Here is a 14,466-nt window from a genome sequence, read left to right as displayed (position 1 = left end):
TTGAAAGAATTGATGAATTATAAATCAAAGATTTGAGGTTAGTGTTCTCTCTTCACTCTCTCTTTGAATTTATGTTAAGTAGCTAAGTTACACTTGGAATTAACAAATAATTGAAACAAATCAAGTGTGTGGGATTCTTCTAAATTTTGGCCAGCATATAGGAGGAGTGAAATTTCTTGAATTTGATGAAATTGAAGGGTTAAGTGAGTTGAATTAAGTATATAGATTAAAATATACACTTTGACTTCATTAAGTGAGTGAAATTACTAAATTAGGGTTCTTGAGCTTTAGAAATTGGGAGAAAATTTTAGAAAATGGTCAATTGGTGCAAATTACCCTAATTGAAGTGAGAAATGGTCATTTGGGACCAATTGTGGTATGTTTGATTTGGTAGAAACCAAGTGCAATTCGGATTGGTTAGGGTCACTATTCTGGCAGTTTGACCTAGGTCTGTTTCAGGGATTAAAACTGAAAATTTACCAACCCAGTTGGTGTGAGGCTAATTGGGAATGAAAATAGACACATAATGGCACATTTTTCATTCAAGAACCATGCCCAGAAAATGACATTAGGATAGTGAACAATTAGGTCAATCCCGGGTGTAGTGCACTGCCACTGTACCAAAATGATCAAATGAACAATGTTTGTTCATTTGGCCATAACTTGGGCTATACAGGTCCAAATGATCTGATTTTTGTGGCATTGGAAAGGTATGACATAGCACTACAACTTTCATGAAGAACACCAACCCAAATTCTGCCCATAACCCAGTCATTGTGCCACCTAAATTTAAAGATCCAAAACTGCCAGAACCAAAGTAGGTGCCCAGAAATCTGAGTTAGACCAATCCGGCCAGCCATGTTCAAATGGCTATATCTTGGGCTACAAAACTCCAAATGGAGTGATTCAAAAAGAGAATTAAAGATAAGACAATAAAAAATAAGTTTTATGGAGAATACTTTGTCAAATTTCCACAGCAACTTGATCAATGGAATAGTGTAAAATAGGACACTAAATCTGAAAATTTGAAAATGCAATTAGGAGACTTAAAAATTGAAAGGGCAACTAAAACTAATAAATTTGGTATCCAAAATGTGGTATGTGGGTGTAATTAAATTTCCCATACCTATTAAGTATAAGAAAGTCAATATTTTGACTTAAATAGTATCATGAATAGTAATCCCGAAATGAAAATTTTTAAGAGAGTTAGTTTACACATATTAGGACTAGAATTGAGTATACATGAATTTAATTATTAGATTTATTGTGAGATAAGGTACTGAAACTCTGTCAATTGTATGTTTCAGCTGAAAAAGACTTGAAAGGGACAAAGAACTGAGTCAAGGCCTAGAGGCGACTCATATCAGGTCTGTGCATAATAATTCTTATTTAAATATTTTATTCTTGAAAATTTGTCTTCTGTGTTAATTATAAATTGTGTTGCCATTTTATGATCGCAAATATGACTTTGGGAATTGATCAGATTTCTCACAAATTATTTGAGTAAATTATTTTGAATTGATTTTGTGTTCACACTTAGCATGGTACCACATTATTTCTCCTCCATTTATGGGGTTGAGATCGTTTATTTTCCTCCCTCTCTGGCTTACCAATTGAGGTCGAGATCGGATGAGTACTCATTAGCTAGCTACCCATCTCTCTCATTGATTTCGATTGGTGAGGTTGTAAATTGCTTTGTCGTGGTGTACAACACGACATTGATCGAAAATTTTGTGTCATGGTTTAAGTTGTGTATAGATTGGCAACACTGTGTTTATTAAATTGTTTGACCAAAATTGTGCTAAAAGACGCTTTAAAAAAAATTGTGAAATATGATTGTGAAATTTTTGAACTGTGAATTGTTCATAAATATTTTATATTATGCCTTTATATTTTATTGTGCACCACTGAGTATTTTTATACTCAGTAATAGCTTCTTTTGCTGTCGCAGATAGAGGCAAGGAAAAAGTAGCAGAGTGAGCTACTGATTGTGGGGACTACCCAAAGACTTTTGTACGGGTATTTGATTATACCCTTGTAATTTCTTGATGTAAATAATTTTGTAGTCATGTAGTTTTGTAACTGAGCAGTTGTAGAGTCATATGTAATCATATTGTCTTTTGACTTTTTATGTCTGTGAACTAAATTGTGAATGTAATCAAATATTTTAAATGTGTGATGTATAACTTATTTTGGAAAAATTTGGGATGACAAATTTATTTTGAATTGTGGAGATTGGATGGATTTGTGTTGATTGAGTTATTTGGTGGTTGAGATTTGATGAAGTGCTATTATTAGAAGTATTTTTCCACAGGTAAATTTTTTGTTTTTCTCAATTACTGTCGGCACTCTGACGAAATTTTTCAGAATTTGTGGGAAAATAAAATTGGTCAAAAATTTTACATAGTTTTTTAACTTCAATTAAATGTTTTTAGTTCCTACAAAAAATACTCACCACTTTCAAAAAGTAAGAAAATGTTTTTAAAATCCCTTGTAGTGTACTTAATGGGTTATCGATAGGTGAAATTCGGTAAGTCATTAGGTATACTACAGAATCATGTTATGCCTTACAGAGGGGTAAGGTGTAACAATCTCGCTGACAGAGTTTGGAACTAAGAGAGCTGACTAGGGGGATTAGCTCCCCATATATGTATGTGTGAGTACTCCATATTGTTTTGAGTGCGATTTGACTTATTTTGCTTGGTTTGTATTAAGATGATACATTTCATTTCTAAAGACGTATTAGAATTAGATAGTTATAGAAATTGTATGTAAAATCAATATCTTACTCTATGAGTTGAACGCTCACTCCAGTTCACCCTATTTTTTCAGGCTACAAGAGGAGTCTTTTTTCAGAGTAATTTGCTTTCTTCCTCGCAATTTAACACCAATCATTTATTTGTTTTATTATTTTCTAAATTTGAAATCTAAAACTCTGCATGTATTAGTAGTAACATGGGCTTTGTTGGAAACTATGTTAATTTAAGTTTTCAATATCAACAAATGAAAATTTTTATGATATTTATATTGTTTATAATTGATATATCAGGATTGCACTAGTCTTCTCTGGCTTTAGATTTTGATAGTTATTGGGTTGAGTTGACTGGAACAAAAGTATAATATAATATTTTATTTACATGTTGGGCCTCAGTTTTTTGGCATTGGTTATAGATTTGAGAACAGTAAGAATTTCTACGGGCCTCGGAGACTTTATACTGGCCCAGGTCCTAATATCAGTCCGACTTATGAGTTCGAGTTGCGACACAATTGAAAGCGAATAGATATTCAAACAGTTAAACTACATTATTTAGCAATTCCTTGAAAAAGGCGGTTGATAGTTGATAGAACACCCATCAACTATCTTTTTTATTAGCTCTACAATATGAGTTATTTATGAACTATAATACTTTTTGATTGTTTTGACAAAAATACCTATAAACACCTTTTTTTTTTCTCGAAAACAATAATATTATAGGATCACGCTCTTTTATATATATATATATATATATATATATATATAATAGAATTCATTTTTTCTTTTTTTAATTTATCACTTTAATTTCATTTTCTTAACATTTATTTTTTTTTATCTCTTCTTAATTTAATAAACTACCCTTTTTAATTATTTTTTTATTTATTTATTTTAATAATAAAATAAATAACATAGTATAATAAATTAATAATTATATATTTATTTTAATAAAAAAATTATAAAATATTCCCTTATCAATCATTTTACATACCAACATTAATATCCACCATATATAGTTTACCAAACATTTACATTTAATACAAATCAATTACATTCAACTATCAATTATAACAATTATCAATTATTAATAACATCTAACAGTTAAATCAAACAGTTCCAATAGATTTTTTCTTTAAAAAAATAATAAAAAAAAAATTAGACTTCTAGAATTTTACACAAACCATGATGGGAAAATTTTCCGTTATATTTAACTTTATTTTAGCAGCTAAATCCATTAATCATAACATAAGAATTAAGTTATTAATTTTGGGTCTTTTCCAATAAAAAAAAAGAGTTATTAATTTAAAAAAAAAGAAATAAAAATATAAATTGAATCAAATTTCATGAATTGTTGAACAATGAATATCTAAAAAATTATCTTCAAAGTTTTACATCCTGATTTCTACTAATATTAGAGTGGAGAATCATAAAAGAGTACAATACTATACGTCTTAGTGATGAAGGTTATTTATAAAGTGATGAATGCCGTGCATCTCTCCAGTTTGATTTAAGAAAAAGAAACTATACAACAAAGAAATATTTTCTTTTCTTTCCCCTGTTATCAATTGTTTGTCCCTGAAAATACAAGGATGTTTACAACTGTGTAAATATGTAACATGTTAGATACCATACCAATTGTGCTGACGAGGTGATGGGGAATAAAAAACATCAAAGCATCAATAACAGGAGGCCAATCCCATTACAAGGCCAAGAGCAAGACAAACAAAAACATCAGACCTGGAATAACTGGGAACAGCAGCCATTTACAGCTTTACAGTTAAAACTAACCAATATATATAGGGGAGAAAAGGGAAAGATATGCATAAAGCAAGAAACCCAGAATAAAAAAATCCAACTCCTGAATCTTCATCAAGCATCAAGTCGTCTTTCTGCATCTCAGTAAAGCTGAAATGCCTTTGAAGTTGAGGAAATCTGCAGCAAATAAGCAACTTGCATATTCTAGTAACTAAATGTAGCTCATGTATCATTGCTTTGCACCTTTTCGCATTGAACTAGACATTTTGTGAATTCTACACCACTTACTATTTTATGCTGCACTGATATGAAAAGGTACAGAGCCAAGGAATTTGCTTCCAGACGGCAGCAAAATTTAATTCAGGAAAACACATCCTCATATCCGAAATTTAGAGACATGGCATCATAAACCATCCTGCGCTAATTTAATTAGTCCATTCTAGCTCCAAAGACCTTCCCCAGCCTTGAACTAACAGTTTCAGAGCCAGTGGCAGTCTTCAAGCTTCCATTATCAGACATGTAGAAATAGTTGTAATTAATTCTAGTCACCAGATCAGCCAAATGAGGGAATTGCCCCACATTGAGTTTGAAAGACAAGACCTGCATGGTCAGGACAAGACAATTATTTCCCTATAACAATTATGTATTGTATGTGAAGACGCACACCTACTGGTTCATAAGCTTGAGTACATCATACTTGTACTCATACCTAACTAAGCTTATCAATTGATCATGCAAAGAAAAAATCCAATATTGAGAAGCACAGAATGATGACTAAAAATGTGTGTGTGTGTGTGTGTGTGAGAGAGAGAGAGAGAGAGAAGAGGAGGGGAAGGAGAAGAAGAAGAAGAAGTGGAATACTCTGAGAAGAAAGGCAATGCAATCATCAAAACGTTTCTCGATTCTATCCACTTCCATTTCACATCTGGCCTTCATTGCAGAAGTTGCACTGCCACTACTTAATGTCTGTTGAATGGAGTAGAAGTCCAAAGCTAATCCAAGGATCATGTTGATTCGACTTGCAATCAAGGCCCACTGATTCAATAAAAATAAATAAATAAATAAGCAACACAGTTCCTCTACAAAATGACAACAGGCTGAAAAGACTATTCAACCACTTGAAAAGACTGCTAATTTCAAAAGAGAGGCAATTTAATCACCAGCTTATCTGGAACCACAAAGCATTGCCGCTGAATTGATAATAAGTAGGCCTCATGTACTTCAATGACTTCATCCAGAGATCCAGCTGTTGCCATACCTTCAAAAAGTTCATGCCATGCACTGTGATATACCTGCTCACAAAATGTGCCACAAAGAACCCATCACTGAAATGCATCATATAAATCTTTCCATCTTAACATTAAGTTATAATCATGTATAAAGAGTAGGACAAAAGCACTCTGGAGATCTGAAATAAACAGAGAATGCAGGTTTTTTGAGAGTTACAAGTTCCAACTCATACAAACTTGAACCTAGTAAATAATGTTTTTTTCTTATTCCCCCTATGTCCAGGTGTTTTTCTAGATTAAATTCAGTGGAAGAAGAAAAATTCTGGAACCATTCTCATTTAATCAATACCAAAAAGGCCAATTTCAGCTCAACTATGGACTTTAGGCATCTGTGCAGAATGAACAAAAATATAAAGAGTCAAATGCATTAAGCAAAAGATAAAGACCTACATATGTATGTAATTATAGCCATGAATAAATACTAGGACAAGATAATAGAGACAACAATGCAATTTTTATCCCAAAAATAGAAAGAAAGAAATGAAAATAGAGGCATGTCTTGAAAATATGCTCATCACTAAAGATGGTTCACAAAACCACCAAATTGCAGGCAGAAAATTTTCAAAACAGAAGGACCAGTGCCAGTTGTTGCCCCAGCATGGTGAATCCCAAAAAAGAAACTCTGGAGGCAGTTTATACCCTTATCAAATTTGTACGACATCACATAGCTGCCTTCATGCTTCAAATCTAATACCTTGTGAGTAGTTTTTACAGATGCACTAGCCAATGGTCCTCGTGTAGAAAATTTCCAGATATAACAAAAGATATGAGAAAACCATTAAATAAATTCAATAATGTTTCTATGTTTGGAGTTAATAATGTGGTCTTAATATCTGTATCTGTGTCGTCATTGTGACCAGTTTGTCCATGAAAGTAATTTTCACCATATTCTTACCCTATCCATTACATACTGGTGGAAGGCATCCACAAAATGAAGGAGTTTCTGCTCCACTAACCAGTGATGCTTGTGGCTGTTTGTCCCAGCGCCTCTGCCCTGAAAGGGATAATAACAGATATCAAGTTAGAGAAACAATACCATTGTAAAGAGTGGCCCTAAAATAACATATTTCTTTTTCCTTCCAGTGATATGCAACATATTTCCTTCTGTCAAAACACCAGATATATGCTCTAATCAACTAAATAAAAAGCTAAACTAGATTAGCATCACAAGAAGAAAATAAAAAGAACCTTCCACATCCACCTCCGAACTTTGTCAAGTGCATATTTGGCACGCTTGACCTTCAACAAAAACCTCATCACCTACAGCAGAGTACCGACATAGAACAGTCAAAGAACAAGAAAAACTCTATGACAACACCTTCAACACAAAACAAGATACCTGGTTATACTTGTTAATTGCCTCTGCATTAGCAATAAGTTCAAGTGGCCAGGAGACCTGTCACATTTGGAAATGCTTAAGTGAAGACGTGGGTTTTAAAACAAATTCAAGCCTCCTGGACCATATAACAGACCTTGTATGTGAATTTCAAAGAGTCAAGACCATCTATTCCAAAGCTGTGCGTACGACTCTTATGAGTTGTTGAGGCAAGGGTTGGTGAAATAGGTAGCTCATCACCATCAAAACCATGATTCTTGATGATGGACACAAACAATGAATCTGGAGCACTTAGCAGCATGCTATCAGCAGAATTCCTAATGGATTCCTGTTGTACAGGGGGAGACACCACATCATGACATTTTAGGCAACAAATTTTTCTTATTATATTATCTTTTACTTTTAAGTAAATGGACACTAACAGATGGTTCTATGCACTCAGCATGGCAGTCCAACCCTCCTCAAGTAGAATACAATTATAAACTTTCCCAGTGTGAAATAACTTTAGTTTATTCTTCTACTGGGTCAAGGGAGTAGAATTGAGAAGAAAAATTAATTTAGCCATGTGCAAGGCATGATGCTTGAATTAGTTCACTAAATGCACCTGTAGAATCAAGTTTAACTCAAAATTATCATCCCATGTTTCCCCCCTGTCCAGCTTACTGAAAATCACTGTCAAAAAGTGCTGCAGTAGATCACCTGAAGATAGCATTTAATCAACATACATATCAGTGAAAACTTCAGATTAATGACTGACACAGAGCAGAGATCAGATATTCTACATACAAGAATATACCTGAACCTAACAGGTATATGGCACGTAAAACACCAAGCTCATCCGTTAATCTCCAATCCTTCATCAACTTTGACAACATAAGGTGGCCAATATAATCCACCTGTGATGTAAAAGAAGTGAAGAATCTGGACACGTAAACAGCATATTTACCACCACAAAAGAAAATGAAAGCAGCTTTCTTCTATGAAGCACTAATTCCTAGCCTAGGTTGGAGAATTGGCTCTCAATCCATTCAGGTATGGGTGGGACGACAAGTGGAAAAAGTGAAGTTTCATTTAATAGATTTAAGCAATTACCTGCTTCTTAATATAGACAGTTAGGCATTCTTGCATAATAACCAGTGGAAGTGGCATTGTTCTAGGTTCAGTGCCTTGAATCCAGCTGAGAACTCTTGATGCAAGGGTGCTATTCTTCTGGAAAGGCAAGAGCCCTGACATACAGATATCATCCTGTTTCCAAATGACAAGAATTATTCAAAAAAAGTCATCAGAAACCTTTAAGAGCTAGAGATTTATCAAATCTGGTAATACCTGGAAAGAAGGAAGAAGAGTGGGAAAAGGGAACAAGACTTCTAGCAGCTTAATGTCCTCTTGTGAACGAAGATACTCAGATTTACCAAACTGGAAACCAAAAGCATAATTAGTTCCTTCAACTGCAGAAAGCAGCCCACTCTCACGACCAAATACAGACTCCCGTAAGACCTCATCATTTAAAGGGGGTAGATGAAAATTTTTTGGTAAGTTCAATATTTTCCAGAAATCTTTATGCTTATCAAGTAATCTTTGACACACAGTGATAACTGGATTTTCTGGACAGAATGAACTTTGGAGGGGCAACTCATCCACCACACCTGCAGTTATACACCCTTCTTCAGTGTCAGAAAAGCCAATCTCATCCTTATTTTTAGATTCCACATCAAGCACATTTTCATGTGACACTGCCTTGCCGAAGACCTTGCAACAAATATTCTCTGAGCATTTTAAAGTTGGCCAGCTTTCACAATTCCCATTCCCAACCATTTCCCTGGTCATTTCAGAAACCAAAGAATGGACAATCTCATATTTGCATGGGTCATCTTGTAAAAGGTATCTTGAGATGTGATCACCATGGCCTATGAGGCCTGCTACTGAAATACTGAAAATCTCTGGCAAGGCTAACCCTGCTATGCTTTGTTGCTGACTATTTATATCTTTATCATCCTCAGAACCTCCAAAGCCATCAATTTCATTGTCAACACTTTTGCCAGATACCACCGAGTAAAACATAGGAACATGGCGTATCAGCTGCAATGACTTTCCAGCAGAGACAATGGACTTTGCAAGGTTCTTAATAAATAAAGGGCATAACTGAAGTTCCTTCTTGTTCTGTTCCTTGCCCTTCACAGAAATAGACATAGAAACAGAATCTTTTTCACCCATTTCCTTCTTGTTATTTGATAAGGAGTTGGCAGAAGTTAGGGCAGAAAGCCCAACATCAAACTTCTGACCTTGTACTTGTCTCAGTTGATAGCTCTTCTCCCAGAACTCAGACTCATCAACTGAGATTCCTCTGTTATCATAAAAGAACATCTATAGAGAGAAGAAAGATGAAAAGCACCGTGTCAATTTTTATAGACTGTTTAGTTTTCTTATCATTTTAATGAAATTAAACAAGAGATACATAATATTTCATCAAGAGAAAATGCAATGACCTAAAGACGACATAACTACTAAGAATTTCCTAAAATGATTGGAAGTTAAAAAAAAAATGGCAGAAACACAAGAAAGCCAAATTAGTTTGGTAAGCAAAAACTCATTTTATAATCTGAGAATTCTAGAGCATGGGATATGGATACCAACAAGAAAAAACCATTTTTAGAGTTCAGAAACATGAAAGATTAAGACTTAGATTACCTCCTCGAAAGGATCATCAAGTGTTCCTTTGAAAATCCATGAATCAAGTCCCTCAATATATGGTAATAAACTTCCAACAAGAATATGAAGCACCATAAGATATGCTTCCTCCTGAAATTAGCATGAGTTATACTCTTGAATGGTGTAAACCAGAAGAGCCCACAAGAATTGCAAAACAATACTGATGCCAAGGAAATGGTCACAACCTCACCACCTTGCACAAGACACACTTCATCCAATTTCTTGTAAAGGTAGTCTAGGATATGAACAGCCATTTCAGATGCTGGAATAGAAGAATTAGGCTGAAAGTACGCTTGTGGAATAGCTCCATGCACTATTTGCAATAAACATTCAGCACCTGAGCAAAGACTAACATCAATAAAACTTATCAGCAACTTCCATTAAATGAAGAAACAACCATAAATGCAATGGCCGTAACACCAAATAAAAAATAAGAAAAATGTTGTTTAAAAATATGGAATGATGCGTGTCGACAAATGGACACAAAACGGTGAACAACAGGATCGAAGTTCAAGATGCAAAATTATTGCCAATAAACTTCAAGTTGAACTCTAATGCACACAGACCTGGATAAGGAACTTGACAATCCCAAAACGGTGGGAGTGATTCCTATATTAGAGTTGCACATCTTAATTTCTTCCTTTAAAGCAATATCTCTCAACCTCTGCAAAAGTATATTATTAAAAAAAAAAAAACAGAAAAAAAGCAAAACTAATCGACCAAACTAAACACTTCATTAGTAGCATCACATAGTGACAGACCTTAAGCCATTGAGTAACAGCAGATGCAAAAGCCCTTAGAGTAGGCATTCGAGTCTCTAACTCCAATCTATTGACATTAACTTGAACAAGTTGTAAACAAGTAGCAGAATACAGGAACTGATTGAGAAGGTTCTGAAGGCTTGTAAGGGAAAGGTGAGTCACATATATCCCACTTCTGGCAACACAAAAACTCTGCTTAATTTGGTCCCAATAGAAAAGGGAACTCGACAGGCCCTGCATCATTCGCAGGACACCTCGCACCACCTCTACTTCACTTGTCCTCGTCGACGATATTATTGGTGTCGCATAATGTATTCCATCGCCAAGGAATAAAGCACTTTGTGCTTGGGCGGACATGGATGGCTGCAAGAAAGAGCAATCAAAATAACGAAGAAAAGGGCAGGTCCCAAATCAATCAAACATGAGATTACAAACTTACAGTGATAAATCTAGTGAGCAATTTCACAAACAATTCACAAAAATGTCATCTTTGCACTAGATTTGAACTGTGTTCAATTTCATTTCGTGCATTCCATTTCGGCTTTTGCTTTTTGAAATTTGTGTGAACTGTGAAGAGAGTGCGTTAAAAAGGAGGACCCTCCACGGCCGGGCTGGGTATTGCATTTCCCTTCGTCTCCAGGGCTGTTTCTTTGAAGGACCAGGTAAAAGCCCACGGAAGCAATGATTTTTTTCTTTAAATATTAATTTATTTAATTTCTCTATGAGCAAGGTTCCATTTCATCCTCATGTCTCAAGCTTTGACTACTAATCAACTCGATTTTCATAGTAAAAATATTTAAATTTAAATTTTAATATTATTTAAAAAATTTTCTTGACTGTATCTAAATTCTATTGAGTATTTTGATAAAAAATTAATATAAACATATCTAAATAAATTAAATATAATATAAAAATATTTTTCTCCATCACGTAAAAAGAATAATCTCTCTAATATCTTTAATTTCATTTAATTTTTTTTATTTTTAAACATATCAAAGTTTAAATTGTATGTAATCTATGAAATCTAATTAGAGAGACATTGAATATTTTAAATTAAAATTTAAATATTTTTATAATATAAAATAAAGTTGAAGGATTATGATAAAATAATCCTTAAAATAAAAAAAATGGTAAATAAAATAAAATCTACTATTTAATAAAGACATTAAAAAAAAACTCAACATTTAAAAGGATAAAAGATAAATGATTCTAATTAAAATTTAAAAACAATTCAATAATTTTAAATTATAAGTATTTTCAATATTTGAATGACATTATTTTAGTATGATTTTATAATTCTTAATATTTTATTATTATTATTATTATTGTTAAGAATATAGCATGTTTGATGGTTGTGATGTTGTGGATAGCTGTGGTAACGATGACAGTGGCAGTGCTAATTGAGCAGGTAAGTGGTGTCCGTAAGCATACCGGCCAAACCGAATTTCTAACTTATAAAGTAATTGAACTGAACTGATTAAGAAGTGAACCAAACCAAACCAAAAAATTATGGTTCAGTTCAATTCGTTTTAATTTGTCAGTTTGGGCTGCTTTACTGGGCCTTTCCAAATGTATAAATTCCCCTAATTCGAACCTGCTGCCTGCTACTTAAAATAGGAATTGAGTTGTTGAAGCAAGAGCCATGAAATTTCACAGAAGTCCATAGAAGTCCTGTAAAGCAAGTACACGAATCCTGGTCAAATTTTTTTTTTTTTTTTTTTTTTTGAGCAGCAAAAATCAAGTTGCATTACATATGTATATATATTTGGGTAACTAAGTTTCCCCTCTATATATATATATATATATATATATATATATTTCTGAATTTATATGTTTGGCTGTGAATCAACAATAGTCCTCTTCCAAAATATTAAAATTCAAGAGTTAAAATTCATGGAGATGAAAACAGGGACAAATTAATATCTTTTTTTCGTTGGCACTCATCGTGTTGTAAAAAGGTAAGAAGTCTAGCTATTGTATGACAAAACCTCTCACTTGCACAGATACAAATGCAATCATCAGTTGTGTGTGAACTTTAGAAGCCCCTTGTGTTCCCTGTCCCCAAGCTTTAGATTCTTTAAGAACCAACCGCAACCAGGCTGACTTCCTTTTAAGTCTGCAACCTTATCTGCTATCTATTGTCACAAGCACTCTCACGTACAAACAACCCTCCCTAGATTTACCTTCTTCCCCCATAAATAAATATATAATTTTTTATACCCTCCCTAGATTTACCTTCTTCCCCCATAAATAAATATATAATTTTTTATTAATTAAATTTGAGCTGGAGTTTCAACTTGTAACTATTGTCTTGAGTGCACATATAGACATCTAGTTAAATCGTAGCGTAGGGGCGAGGGTTTCAGGGAAATAATTCTCTGTGAGTCCGATATTGGGTTCAGAATAGTATTAAAATATTTTCCTAAAAAATAAATTAATGTTTATTTTTATAACCGTTAGATGGACGTGGATGATGGTAGGGTTTATTTTGTAGGGTGATTGGGAGAGATATTATTCTTTGATGGTCAACACTATAGTGGATACGGATGCGTGTTGTTGGTTAGTGAGATGATGGAAGAAGGTTTAATTTGCCCTATATTAGCTCAATTAGTAAAAATATATAATTATTTAATTATTTTTTAAAATATTAAAATATTATTTTTATATTGTATAATTAATTAATAAAAATAAAAATATTATTTTTATTATTTAATATTATTAATTAAAATAGTAATAATTTATTATATGAAAATATAAAAATATTTTTTTATATTTCCAGTTTAATTAATAATATTAAATAATAAAAATAATTTTTTATTTAATTAATTATATAATATAAAAAATAATATTTTAATATTAAAAAATAATTAAATATTAAATAATTTATTTAAATAAATTATTTAATATATAAACAAATTAATTAATTATATAATATAAAAAATAATATTTTAATATTAAAAAATAATTAAATATTAAATAATTTATTTAAATAAATTATTTAATATATAAAACAAATTAATTAATTAATTATATAATATAAAAAATAATATTTTAATATTAAAAAATAATTAAATATTAAATAATTTATTTAAATAAATTATTTAATATATAAACAAATTAATTAATTAATTATAAAATATAAAAATAATATTTTAATATTAATAAAAGCCATTTTTTAATACTATTTAAATAAAATAATTAAATATTTTATAAATGATATTAAAATATTATTTTTATACTATATAATTTATATAATTAAAATATTAAATAAATTATTTTTATATTATATTTTAATATTAAAAAATAATATTTTTATTAATTAAATTAATTTAAATATAAATTAAAATTTATAAATTAAATTAAATTAAAAATTAAAAATAAACTAAATTAAACTTTTTAATAAGTAAAAAAACAAATTGAACCTTATTTTGTGAGATAATCAAAGAGGATAATGGCGACTATAACTGCTGATTAGTGACTTATGATGACCTCACCTAAAACTGTGTGCTGTGGTGGTCCCACATTTAACAGAAACGAAAAATACTATAAAATATATTTACTTAAAAAAGTTAAATTTTAAATTTATGTATCGAGTATAATTAATTTATAAAATAATAATAATAAAAATAAAGAAAATCCTCGATCTTATTAATTCAAATCGCCTTTATCTACACCCCTCCATGATTGAGAAACGATTTTAATTGATTTTCCAATCAATTAATACATCTTAATGCACTATCTTTCAGTAATTTTTTTCTATGTGCAGATAATTCGATTTGCAGAGTGGAATTAAGTTGTAATTAATGATAATGGCATTTCTGTTATTATACTATTAAACAAGGTGAAAAGCAGAAACAAAATATC

At 31.7% G+C, this 14,466-nt stretch overlaps 1 protein-coding gene across 3 annotated transcripts; it reads right to left on the bottom strand.

Annotated features, from left to right (window-relative positions):
• Nucleotides 1-4,276: 4,276 nt before the first annotated feature.
• Nucleotides 4,277-11,199, bottom strand: LOC110635596 (uncharacterized). 3 transcript variants are annotated; one of them, XR_009144730.1, is made up of 17 exons: nucleotides 11,042-11,199; nucleotides 10,603-10,965; nucleotides 10,408-10,505; nucleotides 10,027-10,189; nucleotides 9,821-9,931; nucleotides 8,459-9,496; nucleotides 8,225-8,377; nucleotides 7,929-8,028; nucleotides 7,737-7,831; nucleotides 7,269-7,460; nucleotides 7,136-7,192; nucleotides 6,985-7,056; nucleotides 6,692-6,790; nucleotides 5,668-5,799; nucleotides 5,369-5,542; nucleotides 4,796-5,107; nucleotides 4,277-4,684 (listed from the first exon to the last, which is right to left on the bottom strand). XR_009144730.1 is itself a non-coding variant. In XM_058137671.1 (16 exons), exons 2-16 carry the CDS (start codon nucleotides 10,957-10,959, stop codon nucleotides 4,937-4,939), a joined length of 3,012 nt encoding a protein of 1,003 aa, XP_057993654.1. In that variant the 5' UTR covers nucleotides 10,960-10,965; nucleotides 11,042-11,199; the 3' UTR covers nucleotides 4,277-4,936. The 3 variants fall into 3 exon arrangements, 2 of the variants coding, with proteins under 2 accessions (XP_057993654.1, XP_057993655.1); XM_058137671.1 differs by having other exon boundaries at nucleotides 4,277-5,107; XM_058137672.1 differs by lacking the exons at nucleotides 10,603-10,965; nucleotides 11,042-11,199 and having other exon boundaries at nucleotides 4,277-5,107; nucleotides 10,027-10,178; nucleotides 10,408-10,504.
• Nucleotides 11,200-14,466: the final 3,267 nt, after the last annotated feature.

This window comes from Hevea brasiliensis, chromosome 16 (genome assembly GCF_030052815.1).
Source record: "Hevea brasiliensis isolate MT/VB/25A 57/8 chromosome 16, ASM3005281v1, whole genome shotgun sequence".
Lineage (NCBI taxonomy): Eukaryota > Viridiplantae > Streptophyta > Magnoliopsida > Malpighiales > Euphorbiaceae > Hevea > Hevea brasiliensis.
The sequence above is the reverse complement of the archived record's forward strand: the minus strand, read 5'-3'. Positions and strand labels throughout refer to the sequence as shown.